The sequence below is a fragment of the Propithecus coquereli genome, unplaced genomic scaffold, assembly GCF_000956105.1.
Source record: "Propithecus coquereli isolate 6110/MARCELLA unplaced genomic scaffold, Pcoq_1.0 Scaffold1, whole genome shotgun sequence".
Lineage (NCBI taxonomy): Eukaryota > Metazoa > Chordata > Mammalia > Primates > Indriidae > Propithecus > Propithecus coquereli.
This window is the reverse complement of record NW_012133857.1, coordinates 7,200,096-7,223,508: the sequence shown is the minus strand read 5'-3', so window position 1 is coordinate 7,223,508 and position 23,413 is coordinate 7,200,096. Positions and strand designations below refer to the sequence as shown.

Sequence of the window (23,413 nt, the reverse complement as noted above, 5' to 3'; positions counted from 1 at the left end):
CCTTCCCGGCATTACCTGCAGGTAGCTGCTCACCAAACTGCTCATGCTGGAGCTTCGGCTAGGGGGTTTCCACAGGTAAGCAGAAGAGCCAGTGGCCAGTGTCCTCCTGTGGGACCACAGAACAGACATACCTACGTTCAGAGCAGGAAACATACACAAAGGTACACTTACACGGAGGCCTCAGTGGTCACTAGGCAAGCAGGTGGTGGTAGAGGGCACTGCCCTCCCTGATAGAATATAAAGAGGTAAAACCCATCAGTTTCCACCAAAGAGCACATCTACATTGGTCTGTGACAGATGGACTCCATGGCTACAGTTTAAACATCATGACTTTCCTCCCGCTGCCAAGAAAAACATTAAGCGAACATGTATTTCTCAATTTTTGGTTTACATTTTTCTTGAGCTTTTGGTGCCTGCCCTACTCTGTCTGTCTGTGAGGAACAAGTAACAGCCAACTTGGTAAATAAAAGTCACACTGTGCTTAGGGGCTCACAGTTACCGCTGTATACTACACATATGTAATGTGGCTGGAAGACCTGCTTCTAGCTCATGTAACCACATTGGACAGTGTAGATGTAGAACATTTCCCTCACTGCAGAAAGTTCTACTGCACAGCATTAGTTTAGAAATACGGAGGCTTTTGTGATAACTCTTGCTTAGCAAGAATATTGGAAACCAAACACATTTTTACTTCACCAGAATCATCTCCTAAATCTAAAATTATAGCATTTTCAAACTTGTCAGTCTCCACAGCCCAGCAATTGCTCTTCTCAGTATCTTCCCTAAAGACGGTTGCCTCTGTGCATGAGGAGACGATGCAGATGCTCTTGGCAGCACCACAACTGTGGAAAAAGTGGAACCAGACCAACTCTGTATTGCTAGGCAAACAGACAAACCGTGGTTCATTCACGCAACAGAATGCCCCATGGGTCAGCATTCCTTTTTTTTTTTTTGGTAAAGGGCCAGATAGCAAATATTTTGGGCTTGTGGGCTACATGGTCTCTGTCACAACTCAACTGCCCCTGTAGTATAAATGCAGGCACAGACAGTATGTAAATAAACGGGCGAAGCTGTGTTCTACCCCACTCTGCAGGTATAGAACTCAATGCGCAAACAGATACAGAATCTCAAGAACAGCACAGAAAAAAACACGTTGGGAAAGGATAGCTGTCTCATGATTCAATGTACATAAAAATACTTATAAAATAAAACTATATATACATATATACACAACCACCATACATAAAATATTTATAGATATACACGTAGTAAAAACGTAACAACCCTAGGGCTGTGATTACTTTTGGAAGGGGAGAATGGGTGAAAGGATAGCAGTAGGGTAGGGCTTTAGCTGGTTCTATAATACTTTATCTCTTTAAAAAAAAATCAGCTATAAATGCCCCCCACCCACAAAAACCAGCCTGAAGGGGCTCCCACCGGCCAAATACGGGATAATTTAAGCTTCAAAATAAATAATGGCAGTGACAGATGTAACCGATTGAATAAAGAATCCATGAGTCAATACAATTTATGAATACATAAATAAATGAATTAATAAATGGGAAGAAGGAAAAGATCTTACAGTAGAATGCCAACTAAAGTGTAAAAGGAATCATGGAGTTAGAAAATCACTCTGATAACCATGATGGGAAAACTGCTTCAGGTAAGAATTATCACTGGATGTTAAAACTAACGGGTGAGAGATTTATGTGAAAAAACATCAAAACATAATCTCAAAGTATCTTCCCATGAGATACATATTCATTACAAAGGAAGAAACAGTAACTTTAGGAGAAAACTGTCAAATACCACCTTAACCAAATGACCATGGTTAACCTCACTAGTAACAAAACAATCCACTTCACGTGCCTCCGGATACAATGTGCTGACAAGGACACATCTCAGGTGCTCCTGTCAAAAATGCTTAACCTGAATCTAATAATGAGGAAACAACAGACAAACTCAAATTAAGGAACATTTTACAAAATAGCTGTCCTGTACTTTTCAAAAATGCCCATGTCGTGAAAGACAAAGACTGAGAAAGTGTTCCAAATACCAAATTAAAGGGGCCTAGAGAGGCATGGCAACGAACTAATTAACAATCAACTAACACGTGGTCCTAGATTGGATCTGAGATTATAAGAGACGTTGAGATAATTTGTAAAATTTGAGTAAAGTCTGTAGATTAGTAACATATTGTATCCACGTTAATTGCCTGATTTTAATGATTATACTGAGGTTATACTTATATAAGATGTCCTTGATTTTAGGAAATACACAATGAAGTACTCAAGAGAAAAGGGGGAATCAAGTCTGCAATTTACTATCAAATGCCTTACAAAATAAACCAACATATGTAAAGAGAAAAAATGATAAAATAATTACAGTAAAATACTGATAACTGGGGAATCAGGATGAAGGATAGATGAATACACTGTACTATTTTTGCAACTTTTCTGTAATTCTGAAATGATTTCAAAATTGAAGTTTTGAAAAGGACATCTGAAGATGGTAAAATGTAAACTATTAAATCCTGGTGCTTCGTACATGACTTATCGTATTATATTCAGTACTTTTCCCCGCATAAGAAGTATTTCCTGATAAAAAATATGAAAATTAAAATTTAAAAACCTTATTAACACAAAGCAAAACCAAACAAAGAATGCTGGACTTGAGTTTAACCCAAGCCTGGTGCCCCAGCCCTCCTGCCCACCAGCCGCGTGACTCTGGGAAAGTCCCTCCACTCTCTCAGCCTGTTTCCTCAGCACTTCCTTCCTGGAGTTGTGGCGAAGACTCTGTTCAATGGTGTGAGTGAGTGCCACGCTGGTGAAAGCTATGGCTGGCTTGATGCCCGCAAAAAAGAAAAAAAGAAGGAACAAAAACACAGTAACCTTTCTAGCAACCTTACATGGAAGAGCTGTGGCTTTCACCTCCTCTCTTACTGCCTGGAGGGCTTCTAGGATAACTCTTAAACACACAGGGGGAAAAGCCCACTTGCTCCTCCCCCGGTGCTCATTTTAAAAACCTTTGGTTTTGCACATGGATCTCCAATGACTCATACTCCCTGGCCAATTAGGTTGGTTTAAGGTTGGAGCCATCAGATGTTATCATTAGTCATGACTCAACAATGTCTGTAAAATTAGCAGGCATAAGAGCTACAAAGCTTTTTGTAATTTACTGAGCAAGTAAAATTGCTTTGAATAGACTGGTGGCAATTCTTCAAAATTTCAAACATCTCTTTCCCTGTATTTTAAACCATGCAATTCCTCAAAGTACCTCGCGAATGTCGGCCAGGCAGCATCCAAGTCGTAGCCCCTCGATGCCAGGTCAAATTGTACCTCGGTCAGCTCATAGAGCTGACCCACAATGTCAGAGCTCAGCTTTGGCTGCAGAAAGGGGCTTCTTGCATAGTACCAGTCACTGCAGAAAAACATAAAATGTGTCAATTATGAAAGCAATAAAGATAAGGAAAGAGTGTATTTAATCAGTCCTCCCAGCTTGGCTCTGTCTCTTCAAATTCCAACTCAGGTTACTGAATTATTTAAAGACACACACACATAAAGCAATTTCATTTTCACTGTAGGAATACGTAACTCTCAAGTAAGCTTGCCCTTCTTCAAAGAAATTACTGCAGTGATCTGGATGCTTATCATTTATTATTTATAACTATTTCTCAAAAAGGATGTGAGAAACCTTAAATCTCAATTACCTGCCAAGAAAGGGCAACTGTAGGAGAAAGAACACTTCCTTTTTGAAAGACAACTCACCTTCTATTCCATTTCTAGAACTCAGTATGGGACTCTGAACTCACTGCTAATTTCTGTCCAGACACCAATTTAAAAGCCAAGGAACAAACTATTAATATATATGCAGAAATGTTATCTGCACTTTGAGGTAGCGGCTGTTCATTTCAGGTGAAGCAACAAGAATTTAAAAAGATAATACTGATGAGTTTAATGAGCTACTTGGCTGATGTTTATGAACTGTAAGGAAGTCCAGCTGTTCATGATGGTCTCCTCAAAGATCTAGAACAAAATACCCTTCAAGTCAAATATGCAAATATTCTCAACTCACACCAATTCACAAGGTCTGTCACATGCATGAGAAATACACTTCTATGCAAATCAATCTTCAAGGTGACAAAATGAAACAAAATGTTTTCCCCCTACAGTTTTTTTTCTTAATTCAAAAGCAATTTCTTTAATTAACTAGAATACTCCCAAAGAAGGGGGAGAAAGGCTGGCAAAGGGGTGCTGGATAACCCAAAGAAGTTCAGCTGATCAGGACCTGATTTACAGCTCCTAAGCGGACACCCACTCTCCCTTTCATATGCTCAACCCTTGCCTCTCTCCTTCCTTCTTCCCTCCCTGTGGAGGCTTCAGCACCAGTGGCACAAAGGCTGACCACACAGAAAACGTGGGCCGCATGGCAGCTCCCAATCCTGGCCACCCACCACAGTCTCCCAGGAGTGCAGACACTCCAGCAGGTGCTGACTCTGTCAAGAGAGGTTCCAGGCTCAGTGGTGTTAAAACCCCTCAGGTTATTCCTCTGAGAGTCCAAGGCTATCTGTCTGTCCATTAGCACTGGCATCAAGGACACACCATCCACTAAGCAAAACGACCTGGTATTAGGAGTTAAGAGGCCTGGCTCTGAGCTCCAGCTTCACAACTCAGCATTGGTGGGGCCTAGAGAAAGGCATTTAGCCCCTCTGAGCCTCATTCACTCACCTGTAAAAAACTCAGTGCTACCTTCCCCGCATGTGTCAAGGTCTGTGGCAGGAGAGGTAGAAGAGAATGATGGATGTGGAAGGACTGTGCAGGTGCCACAGGACAACACAAACAGGCACTGCTGCTGCAGTTTTCATTATTATTATTATTAATGAACTTCAGTTCATTTACAAATACAGCATTGTCCTGTATTTACCTGGTCACTTTGGTGTTCATGAAGCACTGCTGTAACGTGTCTGCCAACCTCTGGTGCACCAAGGAGTAGCGAATAAATGCTCTTCCTTTCCCCAGAGATGTTCGAAGCTGGAAAAAGCAGATTACACAGAGATGAAGAGCTGTCAGCCTAACTCCAAATACAGACCTGGTCTCATGGATGGCTTGTAAAAAAGAGACACAGGGCAGAAAATGTCACCCAATTCTACCCTACACAGGGCTTCACTCATGTCCTTCAAGGACACAAAATATTTGATAATGTCACTCGAGAGTGAGGCTTGAAGTGAGTGAACAACTTGCAGGCCTTCATCTGAGAATAATCTGCAGACTCCAGCAACTATGTCAAGGAAGACGTATTAATGAGAGGCTCTCAAGCATCTGTGGATTCTGTTGGAATGTCACTCTCCCTCCTCTGCTCCATCAGTCTCTGAGTTTGCAGTCAGGCGTGAAACTCTTGGACTACTTAGAATAAAACTTGGAGGTAAATAAAGGGCTTTTCACACCAGAAGTGAGCTTGAGGAGGAAGAGACAGTCTCGTTTCAACTAATGGTGGTTTGTTTCTAAGGAACTGGGGGACAGGCACAGGACAAGGGGCCTAAGGGGCTTGGTGGGAGCACACGTGTAGAGGGGAACAAGGGGGACAAGGGGGAAAAGGGGGACAAGGGCAGAGGCATGTGAGGGGGACTTGTAAGGAGTGTTGCTGCATGGGTAACTCCCTCCTGTGTCCCTGTGACATCATCAGGAACATCCCTGTATCTGTCAATGCTTTCCTGGTTGGATTTGTTCCTTCTCAGATATGCCAAATCACTGCACTGAGTCAGAAGGTGCCCAGGGGTGAGAGCACAGGTGTATCCAGGCAGCCCAGTCACCTGGGGTAGGGATAAGATGGATATGAGTCTGTTTCTGGGGTAGAGGGCAAAGGAGGGCCCAGGTGGAGGCCTGTCTTCAAAACTACTCCCCAGGGTGCCCAGAACCACAAAACCAATTCAGAGGAAGAAGATGTGACTGGAACTGTTTTGAAGTTTAAATTCACCACTCAAAACATGGCTTATAAAAGGTTTCTGGAAACTTGTTGTCATGAAGATGGGATATGCTGGTCAGACTCTGCCATGAGGCTGCCAAAGCAGGGCTCTGCCAGCTGGGAGCACATGGTGGCCAAGATGGACAGAATAAAGGGGACAGCCAAAGAAGACACCTGAGACCAGTTTGCAATTAGAATTCATACTCCTGATGTGTCAGCCCCAGAAGTCAAGAAAGTAGGCAGGAATTCAAAACCTCCCAACCTACCACACGCACCTGCTCTATCAGGCTCTGGCTCTGAGTGGGGTAAGCTGGAACCAATACCCTTCCCACCCCTTCAAAGGTCAGAAATATTTAACGAGCGTGTATGTGCCAGGGGAAAGGGTAGCAGTGGTTTGACTGAAGAGGGACTCAATATCCCACACTATTGAGATATCCGTTATGGCACTAGATTGAGTCAAGAAACATGCAGTACAGCCTCAAGCACTGGCACATTAACAATAGTGTAAACATCCTGGTATATATTAATAGTACCTGTTAGCACCTTCTTATTGCTGACTCAGGAAATGATAACATAATATGAAGTGGCTTTAAAAAATAAAAAGGTGTTAAACCTCTTAAACAACAGAGGCTGTAAGACATTTCACCATGTGTGTTCTGTGGGTATAGCCAGGACACCTGGAAGCGAAGGCAGGGAGCAGCCTGACTTACTAGCTTTACATAAAGCACCATGGCATGTCTACCGATAGTTGATCTCGACAGAGGCCCCGGGGAGAATCTCGATGACATTTCCATGTCCAAATACTTCTTCCTCTGATGAGTGAGGTGAGAACAAAGTGTTCAGTGGTTATACCCAGGAAACTCAGGCAGCTGACAACAGCTGAGCAAGCACTATGAAATGAAGCATGCCAATCATACAAACACAGCCCTCTACACAGGCCCTGCAGAATTTATAAGACCCTCACATAACAGTCTATAAGCTCCCAGAGGCAGGAGCTTGTACTTATTTTTGGCAAACTGGCCATTATAATAGCCTTTAGAATGTAAAACTTTCTTAATGGGAAACATTTGAGGCTATATTTTTCATCAAACCTATTAACTGAACTGATTACAATAAAGGGAGACATTTATTTTAAAAGGTATTTTTAAACAGTTCTGAGGAAGGCAACAATAGTTTCACTGTACTGCAAATCAAAATACTGCACAGCCTCTTGAGATCATGGGTCCGCTTTCACTACCTAATTCCTTAGTTTTTTAGCATCTAATCAGAACCCATATACATCATACCGAGAAGCAACACAACTAAGGACAGGAAATCTGCAGGGTGCACGAGAGCTGATTCTGCTTAAAACCAGGCCACCGTGTTGTGAGGCTGAGGCCGAGCTACACTCCATTCACCACAGTTAAACACAGTCCAAACTGTGCCCATTCTGAACTTCTGGAAATGGCTTATTAGAACCTTCACCCATTTTAGCTCAAATAGCTGCCTCCTACCCCAAATGGGCCTTATCCAAATGCTTCTTATCCACTAACTCTTACCCTCTCGCTTGAAGACCCAAATGGCACTTGATTATTAATAGTAATCCAAGTACCCAGCAACTCACCCAGCCTAGTAATGTCCTAAGCCATTCCAACCAATGATGCCCCAGAGAGCAGAGTCTTCAACACAGATGAAACAAAACTAGATCCTATGGGAAGCAGAGCCTATGCCAGCCACCAAAAATCCAAAATTCATGCAAGCAAGGAATACTTTTTGTTTCTAGAAATTCAGTTTCCATGGCATTGAACAGTCTAAAGATTTGCCTGCATTATGAGAAAAGAAGAGGAAACTAGCCAAAGAGTAGACATGTTTTTAGCAAGTATTTCATAACCCTGGGGAATGGGGATTAAAACGAAATTTATTTCCAGACTTCAGCATCTGAAGTCATGAAGTTGAAGGCTTTAGTTGCTCTGATACAGTGGTGGAGGAAGGAAGAGAGGAAGATGACAATGAGAACCCCGTCCAGATTTATGACACACTGAAATAAAAACACTGCTGTACATCATGTACCTGAATACCCTACCAGGCACGAACGCAGAAGACTTGCCCACACTGCACAGATGTTAAAGAAACTCACAAAGCAAACTCTTCAGAGCCAGGAACTTTCCTCATCTTTTCAGATGTCAGAGGGTACAGATGGTGGGAAATGCTCAGCCCTTGACGTTGGTGTATCTAACACCATCATTCTTGATAAGAAGAAATACATCCGGCTCCAGCTGGCGTGGTTGCGGGAGCTCTTCCCAGAACACCTAAGGCTGTGGCCTTTGTGGGAGGCCAGCCAAAGAGCATGTATGTTGACTTTAAAAGTGACTTCGCATTTATTGAAGAGATACTGAAAAGAAAGATGAAATGTACAAACGTCCTCTGGGTTTTACTTGCTCCCTAATATGCAAAGTTCTTCACTCCTGGATGGGATAGGCTGATGAGAGAAGAAGAGAGATTCTTTGGGGGTTAAGGGCAGGAGAGGCAGAGAGGAGAGTGTGTGTTTGTCACTCTGGACTTTTGTAAAAGGGCAAAGCCATGGCATTCCGCTTTTGGGGACTCAGAAGTGAATGTGGGAAGTTGCTTAGCAGACCAGCATTTTAAGAAATGTCTCTGGAGATCCCATATCACTCTCACTTCAAATCTAAGTTTCCTGGGCAAATGGTAGGGAAAGCAGCCTGGCAAACTCTAAGAATTTTATCTAAGAAAATGAGTTTTTAAAAAAGATGGAGGTGTCGACACTGTGCTGTATACCTTCCAAGGGGTCCATAAGCAGAGACTTACAATGTGAGCAGTCCACCCCGTTAGGTGACATGTGAGGTGTGGTCTAATGTACATTCAGGACTCGGCATTCCTCTGCTTGGGAAACACTCACTGGAGTGGGTTCCTTGAGTTTGAGCCACAGCACAGTGGACACTGACTTTACCTAGACTGGATTTCTTTACTTCTTTACCACCAGCAAACCCCGACTTCCTCGCGTGGCTCTCTGCAGCCAAGGTCTCTGCAGGAAACGCTTAAGACAGGCAAGAGGAAGACACAAGGTCCTTGGCTGATCTGCTCAGCTTACCTCTGAGATAGACTTGACGAACCGAATCCCATCGTTGGCTCCTTTCACCTTGGCCAGGCAGGCACAGAAGTAATCCCAGTAGTCCCTCTTGTTGCCCAGGAGGGTGGCCTTCTCTTTCTGATCAAACTGGGTAGGGGCAGGGACAGAGAGAGGAAGTTCAAACCCACTGCTGTTCATCCCACCATTTAAACGATAAATAGTAATAATAGCTGTTTAGCTGCTGGCACTGGGCGAGGCCCTTTATTGGGATTATTTTTATTTATTGGCAAATCAAGATGTTAATCCCAAAATGAGGGTGTTTTAATCCTCAATTTACACATGAGGAAACTGAGGCTATGAGGTTAAGTAGCTGGCTCAAGGTCATACAATTAGTGAGACTGAGGAATAACAATGGCCCCCAAAGATTTATCCCTTGAGGGGACCTCTGTGCATAGAGCTAGGAAGAAGACCAACTAAGTTGCTATTAATACATGAGAAAGAAATACAAGTAAACAGTCTTAAGGGCAAAATGGAGAGTGTTAACTACACCAATTTAGTGAAATAAGGTAATGACATTTTATCCTAGTTACTCAACTCTTAAGTTTCAATACTGTTTTAAAAAACATTCAATAAATCCAAATAAATGTCAGCCCTGAGGCATTTCAAATCCAAAACCAAAATGGGCTTAACTGGAAAAAAAAAAGGTCCATAAACATTTTTATGATGTTAAACAAAATCAGCTGAAAAAGGCATGAGAAAGGTAAGCCCTCCAACACATTAGGGGCCTTTCCTCTGGTGGGCTCTCATACTACACGCTTTGGTGGGATCTTGTAAAATAATGGTGTTCAAAATGATATAGGTATACCTTTCTCTAACATTTTATAGCATTTTTTTCATATTGTAGAAGCAAGATATGCATATGTTCTTAGGAAACCTATACACAACAATACAAAAAAAAAAAGAAAAGAAAAAATTGTAATCATAATACCACTACCCTAAAATACAATAACTTCTGGTACATTTCCTTCCTGTCTATTTCAGTTGCATGTATTTTTCTACATCTGTAGAGTTCTCTACATCAGTACTTCTTGAACTAAGCAGGCATATGAGTTACACCACGAATATGTTAAAAGAAAATTTCCTGGGCTGGGAACCAAGAATATACTTCTAACAAGCTCCCAGGTGATGCTGATGCTGCTGGTCTGTGGCCCGCACTTTGAGTGGCAAGGCTCTAAAAAAGTGGTCCATGGACAATCTTCAGAGGGTCTAAGACTCTTGAAAACTGCCTGTAAAAATGTGTAATTGGGGGTGTCTATATATACATATGTGTGTGTGTATATATACATACATGTGTGTATATATGTATAAAATAACTATAATATATACATATATATAATGGGGGAGATTCCACAGCTTTCACCAAACTCTCAAAATGGGATGTAACTGCCCCAAAGTTAAGGTCCTTGTTATACCATGACCTTGTGTCCTGCCTTAAGATGATCTAGATGTCTAAAGAATGTTCTCCATTCCAAAAACCATCCTAAGGAGCAATATTCCAATTTCCCAGAGAATCACACTTAGAAGATCAAACTCTCGCTGGGAACTGCTCTGCCCTTCAATCTAACCAAGAGGGCTTAATGGCTCCACTGAGCTTTATGAACTACAGCCTGAATGCTAATGAGTCACTCAAGAAGCAAACAAGAGACAATAGTGCAAAAATCAACACATGATAGGAGTCACTTACTTGCAGGAGATATTCAAGTTTATAAGAAAACTTATGCAAGCTGGTGCTGTCATCTGTGATGGGTTCTCCTGCTTCCTTAAATTCTTTGCTTAGTTCTGTCACGGCATCTTTAAGACAACAAACAGGAACATATAACCAGATAGACACTGAACTCAGAGAGAGGAGCAATAATAACCTCAGGAAGCATGAGGAGTGAGTGGTCAGTGATGCACAGCACCTCAGAAATGGGAAGGGTATGGTCTGTAAATATCTACGGGATATAAATGCAAGTCAGAGAGTGTTAAAATGTCCTGAGAGCCCACAGATACTTTACAGCAGTTTGCTGATGAGGCACATTTCTTGTTCATCCCTGTATGTCTACCACCTAGGGCTAGTGATCTGCATGCGGTGGCCGGTCAACAAATGTTTGCTATGTGGATGAATCATTAGTCTCCTAATACTGACTTCCATAAAACTTTATCCTTTATTCTGGCCATATTTCTTGTTCTTCACTGTAACCCTACTGCTCAGTACAAGTAAGGGCAGGCTTTGAGAACACTCAGTGTGTGCAAATAATAGTAATGACAATAACAATCCCAACGATGACAACAATACCTGCTTCTGTTAACTGAGTGCCCATGAGGGGCCAGGCCTTCATGCATATTTCTCATTTAATATGGAACTGTGAGGCAGGGATTGTCTTATTTCAACAAATCTAAGATGCAAAGGTTCTTGGGACTAATTTTTACAAGGGACTGTTTTCCAGTTGTGCCCTTCTAGAAGTGTCTGCCATGGCTGGCACTGACAGCCAGGGGTGTGGGGACCTGGGAAAGACATGGAGACTTCCTCCTCAGGCCAGGTAAACACTCACGACCTGATCTGAGAACTCCTGAAACTTTGAAAGAAGATGACTTTGGATATGAGATATGAAATTGTCAGCTCTAATCTCTGATAATCCAAATGTATCACTTATGAATAACACTAGCTTTATAGGAATTACATATTTGATTCTCTCAACAATCTTTAGAAGTAGGTGTTATCATCAAACTCACCTGGCACATGAAGGAAGCAATCACAATTGGAAAAGTGAAGGGACTTGTCCAACGTTTTCCAGGGTTAAAAGGTAGAGCCAGAAGCTGACCCCACACCCGCCTGATTCCAAAGTCCTTGTAACTGCAGTCACCAAGAGGACGAGTGGGCTGGGCTGCCCTGCAGAGGTGTGAAGGCTGTGCACTGCACAAGGGCCTCACTTAAGGACACCACTCTTGTGGTAGATGCTGTAGATCTGTACGCTTATTAAGACATTTACCAACAGATCAAAGTGAAGGGTCTTAAGAAAATGTCACCTTTAAGAACTCCCACCAAAGTGCTCTTTGGCCTATGTATAGGACATTGAGACCAGTCCAGGATGTCAGGATGACCAGACTCAGCCAGTACATGGGGTAGACAATGGTCTGGATCAGAAGCTCTACCTGAGGTACTCTCTTTCATTCTCTTCCCTACCAATAAGGACCACTGGGTCCCAAAGTTATCCTTGAGAACCAGATTTTGAAACACAGAAAAGATTGCCTACTTTGTGGAAAAACCTCTGAAGGCTAGTGGCAAACTCAGATGTGCAGGGGCTGTCATTTTACTTTCTATGCCTCTCTGTGTAGATTTTTTTTAAAAAGCATCTAACATTTTAGATCTTTTAGCTAGAAGTAGATTAGCGTGGTTAAGAGCACAGGCTGTTGGTGTGCAAACCCAGGCTCTGCTACTGACTGGCTATGTGACCTCAGGTAAATTACTTAGTCTGTTTGTGCCAGTTTCCTCATCTGCAAAATGAGAATAACAACAGTATATATTTCATAAGACCAAACATGAGAACTCAATGAGTTCCTACCCACAAGACATGTGTAGGGCAGTGCCTACTACACATGAAATGCCAGGTAATTATTAGCTATCAGAGGTCCAAGCCACTGTAGATACAAAATAGAAAGCCTGAGAAAGTGATTTTATCTTGTTGACTTTGGACCTTCAGAGTGAGGACTGCACTGTGGCCATACTAGGCCAGTATCTCTTGGTAGAGGAGATAACTGCTCGTGGTGTCCGAGCAGTTAGGAACCTGTGCCTTTAGTCTGTCAAGAAAGTGTCGTTGTGGACTCTGCAGGCATGGAGGAGGAAGTGGTCAGATACGACCGTGCTGTATCAAGTGTGCTAGAGCTCCAAACAGGCTTACCAGACCAATCCTGGGGACTGGTAGAGGATGGAAAACTTCTGACCCTTGGAACATCATCTGAAAGGGTAAACTTGGAATGTGCAGCCAGTAAGAAAACAATCTGTTCCTCCTGAGTCTACGAAGCTGTGTCTGCATCTTCCCTGCCTTGCCCTTCTCCACTGAGATAAGGGCTACAAGTCACAGTCTCTCTCATTGCTTAGGGAAGTCTGAGAGGCCGCAGGCCCAGAAATGGAGTGTATCCCAGGGAATGGGCCATCTGCCAGCCAGGACCCAGTGGGGCAGCAAAACAAGACAGGTAACTGGCCTTCCTGCTCAGAGGGAAGAATACTCCTCCCCACAGGAGCCAACTTCATCAGAGCCCAGAGGTTTGTGATAGCTTGAAAACACATATAAACACACAAATTGAAATCAGACCCGGTCCCGGAGAGGGGTGTATAATTTTGTTTACAAACTGGCTTTACAATGCTCTGAAAGAAGAGCCAGGCAAGCTCTCCCAGCCTTACACAAGGTGGATATGTCAGCTCCAAATATCTCAATATGACATGATGGCTACAATTACCACTGGGTGAAGAAAGAGGAAAGCGCTGAATTTCCACTGGCAACAGCAAAAGCACAGTCACAAGCCCTCAAAACCAAACATGGTATGCCTAGCAACCGACATACCTTGCAAATCTCGGATGATTCTCTGGAGCTGGCTCTCTGCGCTGGTGGAAGCCATGCTGAGTCCGCCTTTCCTGGCTCTGTGCCTCCTGCCTGGGTCCAGAGAGAGGCTTAGAACTTCAGCCCTCGGTGGCTGTTTGGTCAGCAGTGGTCAGACTCCATGGTGGCACCTGCGCAGGGGAAGAGGAGGCATGGAGGAAGCAGGCACAGACACAATTTACAGACAATAATGGAGAAACTCTGCTCTGGGCGTAAAGGTCACCCCGTCTGGGTATCTTCCCTCAACAGGAGGGCTTGACCTTTCTGTGTGGGCCTTGCCCTGTGGGCACTCTCTGGTTTGCTTCTGACACACTTATATTCAGACACAGTGACCTCGTTTAGGAGTTAACAAGAAAGAAGATCAACCAAACAGCGCAGTGTACATTTTCTGAGCTCCCCTTCCATTCGCCTCTCAGGCAGGACTGCCTCTTTCTCCATCCTTAAAGAAGTCACCCAGTGGCTCCCTCCACCCATGTATACCAAAAGCTAGTGCTCATCTAGCCCAGATTCAGACAGCTTCGCTCAGCCTTAGGTGCCAGCTACTGCCAGATCCCTGTCTCCCTGCGCCCATCCCGCACCCTCCCCAGGCTTTCCTTCTCGGAGGAACAGTCAGTAGTCTCTGGCCAGGTAGCGCCGGCGGATGAGAGGCTGAGGACACCTACCCTCAGGGCTTCTGGACCAAGGAAAGCTTGGCTTGTCTGGCGGGGTCCCCCTCGGAGGGAAGTTTGCAGCCTCCAGCTGCCCAGAGTCCAGCTCAGCCTTGGGTGTGCCGATACCACCGAGTCTGCTGTCCAGGGGCCTGCGCAGCCTTCATACCAGCCAAGGGACATGTCTCTATTTTAAGCTTGGTTACAGTCCTGTCCCAGCTGGTGAGTCCTGAGTTACCAGCCCTACTAGGGCAGCTGTTGAAGTGATTTAAGGATACAGTAGTAGCTGAAGGCCAACAAAGGTTAAAGAGAAGTGAGCACACTGGAAAGAGGTCTGGACATGCACTTGGACATTCCTCTGCCCTTTCAGAACCTCTACTTCTTCCCTGAGATGTCCGATGCAAAGCTGTAATGTTGCTGGCCAAAGTAGATGGCAAGATTAGACATGGCTGTAGTAGCAGCCACCATAACTAAATGAGAGCCCACTGTGCCCAAGGCCCTGTTACATGCTTTACATACACAATCACTTTTAATTCTCAGTCAGTCTGGTGGAGCAGATAACATTGTACCTGTTTACAAAGAGAAACTGACGCCCGGAGGAGTCATGTATGTGGAATCGCAATTTGAATCCTGGTCAGTTTGACTTCAAACCCAGCGGTTTTTCCAATAAGTCCTGCTAACCCTTTAAGCCTGAGCCACTGTCACTACAGCAAATGACCAACCACTTCCACCGCTCAAGGAAGCACCACGAACTCCAGGGTTTCCCAAATATCATGTGGCCACCCTGACCAAATGTCATCTTCCACTCACTGTTCCAGAAGTCCAGGCAAAGAGATCCTGGGACAGAAACTGGCCCAACCACCAGCTCCTCCAAATATTTACATAAGCATTCCAGCCTCAGCTGAGCAGAGGCAAGCCTGTCACAGGGTAGAAATGCCTACGGCCTATTTTTAACTAACAAGCCACCACAGCTGTGACTCAGGGCGAACAAGGCCCAAGCTGGCTTGAGGGAAAAATGCAGGTTCTTCAACACACACAGAAGCACTGTGCTAGCCTGGAGTGCGCAAAATTGTTACAAAGTAGACTAAATGGTACCAGGATAACTACTGGGCCTGAGAAAAGTGCCCGGCACTTTCTTGCCTTCCAGAAACGGCCAGTTCAAACTGGCCCTGACTGCTTTAGAGCAGCTTGGGTTGTCCTATAGTGCGTGCCCTTGGCTTCTTGTAATACTAAAATCCCCACCTAGTGAGAAACTGTAATATCATTAACATAACATGGGTTGCATGACAGCTATGATGACGGTACTTGCCCCTGTGTGGTATGTTTCACTGTGAACAAAGATACAATGTAAAAAACTTTGTAGGGCTCATTGGGAAGGGATTTAAGGCAACACCACAGGGTGGGCAGATGCAGATTTTGCTATCTAGAAAGCTCCTGTGGAAGAAATTCTTGTGCTGCCCAGGAGCAAGCACCCTAGTAAGTAACCTCTAATAAACTTGCCTAACTTGGTTACCTCTCAGTTTGGGAGGCAGTTTTTCTGTACTATCCCGGGACTTTCACAAAACAACTGGCGTAGCAGCAGGATCTGAGAGATCAAACAATGAGTAAAGAAGGGGCATCTGCGGGGGCAATCCTGTTTCTGGGGGGCAGAGAATCCTGAGATAGGAATCCTGGGAATCCACGTGGAGTGGAGCTGCTGGGTTACTTGATCAGTGCTTCCACTGGGTGAGTACGTGGGTGCCCTAAACATGCTGGTCAGAACTGAATGTTTGCTACAAGAAATGAAATTGCTTGAGTATGATAAAGATATGCAAACTGGTGGTAGCTACAGTGCGTTGTTTTGGGCAATAAGGCTAGCCATGGTAGAATGTTGGAACAGGATAAACAGATACAAAAGCTAAAGGAGTAATTATAACCAGAGAAAGATATGGAGACTCTGGCTTGTCGATTTCCAGGGCTTGGTGGGAGGAAGGAATCCATGGCAGGTATGAACTATTTTTAGCCCAAGCAGGGAGGGAACCTAAGATGTGGAAACTTTGGGAGGAGGAAGACAATGAAATCACAGAGAAGTCATAGAAGAACCAGGGGAAATAACCCATGTCAGACCCCTGGTTCAAAGAAAAAGCTAAATCACAAATGCAACATGCTGCACAACAGTGTATCCTAAATGGGGCTCTGGTAAATGAAACCATGACAGACACAGAATACAATGCTACTAATTAATTTAGATAAGACTTTGTTTACAACCTCTTCAAAGCTCAAATGATCAATCTGCTACTAAAAAGCTAAAATGTAGAGTCTGTTAAATTCTCTATTTTCTTTTCTGCCTACTTTGAAACTGGAGTTGCAAAGTTATTGGTGTTGAGAAAAAACTGTCTATGATATCAGATTTTTTGGAGCAGCTAATTCTAGCTATAATGTGAACATTGAAAACTCATTTGAAACTGAAGGAAAAAAAGGGTAAAAGGCTTTTTTAAAAACTCAAACTGCCATGGAAGCTGCTTTACCCAAAACTTTGGTCTATAGTTTTCATCACATTACCTATTAAGGCAACTAGAGTTTAGCCATGTGAACAAGTTCCAATTTGGGCAAAACCAGTTTGGATCCAATCATCTTTTGCGAACTGATGAGTTTATATTGTTATCTCATGTCTAAATTTCAGAGGTAAAAAGTATTAGCATATATGTATATGTATTCACATACATATGTTTTATATATAAAAGATAAAAAGAAACTAGTAAATAAAAGAGAGATGTGAAGAAAGTTAAGGATACAAAGATGTTTTTTTTTTTTTTTAATGAGGGAAGTTAAAAAGAAAAGGGAATAATTTTGTATGCTCGTATGTTAAATTTTTGTCCTAAAATAAACTGACTGGTTATTTAAGAAAGGGAAGTTTAGGACAAAACAGAAAGTACAAGTGAGACATAGATGGTCTGTGTAAGTTATGATAAGGTTCATGAAAAAGAATTTATAAAAAAATTTGTATGATCAAGTTGATGATAATTGAAAGGGAAAAAAATTCTGGTTAAAACAAGGTTTTCTTAAAATACTGATTTGCTCTTAATGAATTTCTATTATTTTACAGTGACCTGCGTTTCTGTTTTGAACAGGTGTTTTGAGCCTTTTCACATCTTTGACAAACATCCTCAAATCAAATCAAAACTGTATCAAATATTGTTAACTAACCCTTGTGCTGTTAAGTTACAGCATTGTACAGATACCATTGACTCAATGGTATCTAACACCAAACCCAAGCCTCATTTTCAGATCCAGGAAAAGATGTCAAAATAAACTGCTTACATGAAATAAAGGACCAGGCCTGTATTCAGAGACATTAAGACTCATTTAATAATTTTGTCTCTATCTAAATTAATGTAAATTTGTTACTAAATAATTTCAATGTTTAACTGCCTATGAGCTTCCTTTTCCTGTCATTATCAGAACTAGACATGATTTACAAGCTTTTTGTTTAAAACATGATTAATTCTTTAAAAGAGACCACACACACAAAAAATTTTAATACAGAAGTCTCTAAATCTTTAGGCTCAAATGGTTATGTTTTGTATAACAAAATTCCTACCAATCTGCAACTAAAAACAAGATTCTCAATGCTTATAGGTAAGTTAATTTTGTAACCTTGCCTTTGGTTTTTGGTTTTTGCTCCTTTCCTAACGGGTTTTAAAGGATTGATAATGACCAAGGTTCCCGTTTCATGGGACATGACATTCAGCAATGGGCAACAGAACAAAACATAGACTGGAGATTTCATTTGCCATATAATCCAACAGGGGCAGGTCTAATAAAAAAAAAATGGTTTGTTAAAAACTCATCTGTGCACCATCCTAGCACAGCTCTTTAAGGTCCTGGACTAAGAATCTCCCGGGGGTCTCTATAGGTGTTGAGTGGGTCACCCGCTCCCATGCGTAACATTGCTCCTTGTGAGTGGTTGGCAAGGCCTGTAAACCAGGCCCCACAAACTCTCAGAGTTACATCTAAGGTGCCAAGCTGTACCCTTGAAGCAGATGGCCAAACCATGCTCCTGAAAACAACAACAGACCTGATGAGTGGTGATGGCTATGTGGACCTAAAATGGAGCTGGAAGGTGCCCCCACAATACATAGGCTTTGTGGTGCCAGAGGGTGCCATGAAGGTGGCTGAAGGTCAAGTGACCCCAACTGTGCTCCTTGATGGAGGTCTGAAAGCCTTGTGATACCATTATGCAAAGATATCGATATCAGCTGGAGCCATCATAGTGTGAATGACATGGGCAAGGCTGCAAGCTTATCAATTAGCTATTATGTCGCTCCTGGGGAGGGAAGCCAAGTGTGGTGTTGTAAACCAACCTTGAAACCTATAGCAGCCTCCCTAATAGGGCCTATGGGAGGAAACGCATCAGTCATAATGTTACAAGGAATAGATCTGTCCTTGAGAATTCCTTCTAAACACCTGTGTCTGTGCCCACAGGCTATTGTTCCTGCCATCCATGGCAAATGGCAATGTCTTTTTAGACTGGGCTGCGACAATGGCAGTGGTCAACGGCCAGTCCAACTGTTGGGTTTGCAGATATCTACCTTTATCCAGTGGGAGTGAGATGCCACAGAATATGCTGCCCTCAACATCACAGAATTGGAGTCACAAGGGGAGGTCTCTGGGGAATGGCAACTCTACCCACATGGGTGACGTCAACTCTACCATTCATCACTGGCAGCCACCTTTATCTCAGAATACCTCCCACCTGCCAACTGTTGGTAAAACTAAAAGACATGTCTTTACATTGGTGAGCCAACACACCTCAGTTTGGGATGGATTAACACAGATAGCTGAACATGGAATGTTATACCAAAAAGCCCTTCTCTGTACACAAGGGCATAATCATACTGTAGATTCCACCACTCACCCCAGCTGATGGGATGGCTACCCCCTTCAGCATGTATCCACACTGGGCATCCAACTACACAGGGAAACAAAACTGCTTCATATTAATAACAGCTGGAGCTTATATTGCACCTTTGGGGGCTGATATCTACACAGCTGCCACAACACAATGTTTTGTCAGGTGCCTTCTACACACAGGCTGGAGATACGAGACACACAAGGTCCAGCCCTGGAGGAGCTCAGCTACCCACCAAGGAGACAGATGGAAAAATATCAGACATCCAGATACAGCTGAAGAGGCCCATGCAGAGACATGAACAAGTCATGGGCACTCAGCAATGAGAAGGAACGAACCATGGATGTGCACAACATGGATGAACCTCAAATGCATTATGCTGAGTGAAAGAAGCCATTCAAAAGGCTGCGTCCTTCACGATCCCACTTATATGCCATTCTTGCAAAGTCAAAACATTGGGAGAGAAATCATCAGCAGCTGCCAGGGGCTGGGGAAGAAGGAGGGTTTGACTACAAAGGGGCACAGGGAAATTTTGGGGGGCAATTCTGTTCAGCATCTTGATTATGGTAGTGGTTAGATGACTATGTATATTTGACAAACATATTTGTTACAATTCACATAACTATAAATTATATCTTTTTTAATAAAGCAGCATTGTGATGAATTTTTTAAAAAATGCAATGGGATCTGAGGAAGGGAAAATTTACTCCTGCTTGGGGAAGGAAGGGAGAGTGTGGTTGACACTGTATGGTGGTCAGGCCTGAAAAATGAACAGGAGGTCACTGAAGAGATGCAAGGAAGAAAGGGCACCAGGGTGGAGGGCACGGCAAAAGTAGAGGCTGTGTCTTTACCTGCATTCCCCTCACTTGGCTGCTGTCAACACAGAGGGCCTTGTGGTTTCTGGGAGAAATTATCGTGGAGGAAGATGACTGGACTCACCCCACGAGAGCTCAAACGCAGTCCACTGGGCGTGTGCATACTTAAGACCAGGGTGAGACACATGCATGTGGGAGAGGGTGGAGCTTGGGAAGGAAGCCATAGCAACAACAGATCCTGAGTCACCCATCCCGGCTGTGGCTGGGACAATGCAGGAGCTATAAAACCAGCTGGACTTTCTGGAAACCAGACCTATCTGGAGTCTGGCACCAGGGAAACAATGTCTGTGAACCAAAACCAGTATCTTAGCACGATAAGCCTGAACACAGCCACATGTTCCTTTAAGATTTCTTGGTGCTTTGGTGACCTTGCCCTGTGTCAGCCTAAGGCAGGAAGCCTTCTCTGACCTTTAGAGTGTGCTCAGCTGGTGTCAAGTTTCCAGGTCATGGCTGAGCTGTTCCCAGCCACTGATTACACAAGCTGACTTTCCAGAGCCTGTGTCACCGCCACGGTAAAGAGCCCTAAGCAACCGACTGCCAGGCCTGTGAGTCACGGTGAGCTTCTCCACCGTGGCTCCGGGTCATCACAGGAATTCAGAAAACAAATCAGAGCTTCTTTGCTATTTTCATGGATAGTCTTAGCATCTTGCCCTCATTTTGGGGTCATTAGTAACCAATGAAAGGCACAGAATGGGGCACTTATCTTCCTCCACATCATGGTCAACTTCATTGTGTCTCCAGATAAGCTTGCCCTTTGGTTGAGGGATCACAGATTTCTGGCATGAACCAGCCTGATCGTGACATCTACAACCCATTAGCAAACTGTCCTCCTAACTCAGGAGACACACAGCTTCCGTACACACTACCACGGCTGCTTCAGCATGGGGAGAAGCACTCCAGGACTCCCACACCTTGCAAGGCCCCCAAAGTGCCAATCACCTCTTTTAATCCAGGGTCCTTGTTATATGACAGGTAAAAACCTTCATCACTGTCTCTAGCAATCTCTTCCAAATATCAGAGAAATTCATTTTATATTAAGTTATTAAGTATGTAATGTCCGATTTTCTTAAGTTCTAAGTTTGACAGTTGATACCTATACATTTCACTTTGACACTTCTTATTTCATGTTTACTGTGAAGGTACATCCTCAGTCTTTCAAGAGCACATTGTGGTTTGTGATTATCTTTCACATTTTTTAAAGCAATTCTTGTGAAACCATGGGTAAGTCAAAAATTCATGTTATATTCTAATATGAGTTCTTTCATGGAACCAATGCAGCACTGACAGCTCAAAATATCAAGAAAGTGTTTGGGAAAGATGTGGCTAATGAACACACAGTATGTCAATGGTTTGAAAAGTTCTGTTCTGGTGATTTTAATCTTGGAATGAGCCATGTGGGCGACCTGAGACCAAGGTGGATAATGATGAGCTAAAAGCTGTAGTGGAAGAGAATCCATCTCAACCTATGCGTGAATTAGCAGCAAGGTTTGATGTTAATATTCCAACATCATAGGACCATTTGAAGCAAATGGGCAAGGTAAAGAAGCTGGATAGATGGTTACCGCATGAATTAAATGAGCATCAGAAGAGAAATTATCTGGAAGCTTGCTTTTCATGACATAAAGGCAAACCATTTCTATACCATATTGCTATGTGTGATGAAAAATGGATTCTTTTTCACAATCATAAGTGTTCAGCACAATGGCTGGATAAAGATGAAGTGCCAAAACACAGTCCAAAACCGAATATTCATCAAAAAAAGCTAGTGGTGTCTGTTTGGTAGCCTAGTGCTGGTATTATCTACTACAGCTTCATGAAACCTGGTCGATCGATTATAGCAGAGGTCTACTGCAACCAACTGGACAAAATGATGAGGATGCTTGCAATTAAGCAGCCGAGATTGGTCAACAGAGACAGGCCGATCCTCTGGCAAAACAATGCTTGACCATATGTCACACAAACAATGCTGCTCGAACTACAGAAGCTGGACTTGGAAACTCCCTGTCACCCACTGTATTCACTAGGTCTTGCACCAACTGACTGCCACTTCTTCCAGGCTTTGGACCACTTCTTGTAAGGAAAAATATTCAATTCTCAACAAGTTGTGGAAAATGCCTTTTGCAATTTCATTGCCACTCACTCTCTAAGCTTCTTTGCTGCTGGCATAAACAAGCTACCATTAAGATGGCAATACTGTGTCAATAGTTTAGGCTCATACTTTGATTAATTGTACTGCTGCTTATTTGAAATATAATAAACTACTCTTTTGATTCAAAATTGGACATTTCATATTTAATGACCTAATACAATCTTTGGGAGCACACGATTTTTTTGCCAACAACTCAGAAGTATGTTTAAGCCTATCCAAAATGTCTGAAAACATCCAATCTTCTGAAAAAGAGGAAAAATGACTAAATGCATTTTTAAAAATTTCTTATTTATTACCTGGGACTAGCATCTGAGTTCCTAGCCATGGTGTAGGTATCATTTTAGAGGTAAAGGACCTTCTACAACCTCCAAGTTCCTTCTATACCTGCCCAGATGCCCTAAATGCCTTAAACAATAGAGACAGCAGTTTAGTCCCAAATTAAGTGCAAAGACACTGGCTGATTCACGTAAACTTATTTACACTATGGTGCAAATGACTAATATTCGTAATGTTGCCCAGAAACTGGCTCAGGCAGAAGCAACACAGCGCTGAGTAGCCACATAAGAATGATCAGAAGGAGAGGAGGAGGTTGGGGGTGTGGAAGTCAACCTTGCCTTCAAAATTTTGCTCCCAATACAACAGCCAAGAACTGACCGAGAGAGAGCACCGCACAGTTGGACTCCTCCCCCAGTTCCAAATAAGGTGGAACACACCAGGCATAAATTCTGCCCTGACCAAGAAAGAACGTTAATGACTAGGATGGTTATAAAAGCCTTTCTAGAAGAGTCCATCGCCTCAGCCTGGTTCAGCACACCCAATAGCATCTATCTAGTTACCATCTATATAGCAAGAGTACTTGGCTGGTACCTGCAGCTTTGAAGGCCTGGAGGTCCTGCTGGCTCAGGTGCTGAAGCAGTTGGTGCCCTCACCAGAGCGTCAAGAGGGTGGCTAGGAGAGTGCTCAGGACTTTGCCAGAGGCCAGCTTAGAGGCAGGAATTTCAGCCTACGTGAACAAAGCCTCATTAAGTGACCCCACCCCTTGGACCTATAATTAAAGAGTTCACCAATTGCATGCCTGGGTCATCTTTCCCAAACACTCCTTCTTGTTTGCAATCTTCTCTCTTTCTTAAAGGGAGTGAGAACTTGGGACTTTGCTATTGCTTCTTGAAACTTTTCTTGGTCC

The 23,413-nt window shown here is 43.2% G+C and overlaps 1 protein-coding gene across 2 annotated transcripts in view; it reads right to left on the bottom strand.

The window, feature by feature from the left end:
• The window catches only part of FYCO1 (FYVE and coiled-coil domain containing 1), a 77,826-nt gene that overhangs the window by 48,649 nt on the left and 5,764 nt on the right, over positions 1–23,413 (bottom strand). For both annotated transcript variants that reach the window (XM_012637993.1, XM_012638002.1), the window contains 6 exons: positions 13,633–13,799; positions 10,773–10,879; positions 9,050–9,175; positions 4,924–5,030; positions 3,277–3,420; positions 16–106 (listed from right to left, as the gene is read on the bottom strand). In XM_012637993.1, the coding sequence (XP_012493447.1) occupies positions 16–106; positions 3,277–3,420; positions 4,924–5,030; positions 9,050–9,175; positions 10,773–10,879; positions 13,633–13,687 (630 nt within the window). In that variant the 5' untranslated portion in view covers positions 13,688–13,799. The remainder of the gene's footprint in view (positions 1–15; positions 107–3,276; positions 3,421–4,923; positions 5,031–9,049; positions 9,176–10,772; positions 10,880–13,632; positions 13,800–23,413) is intronic.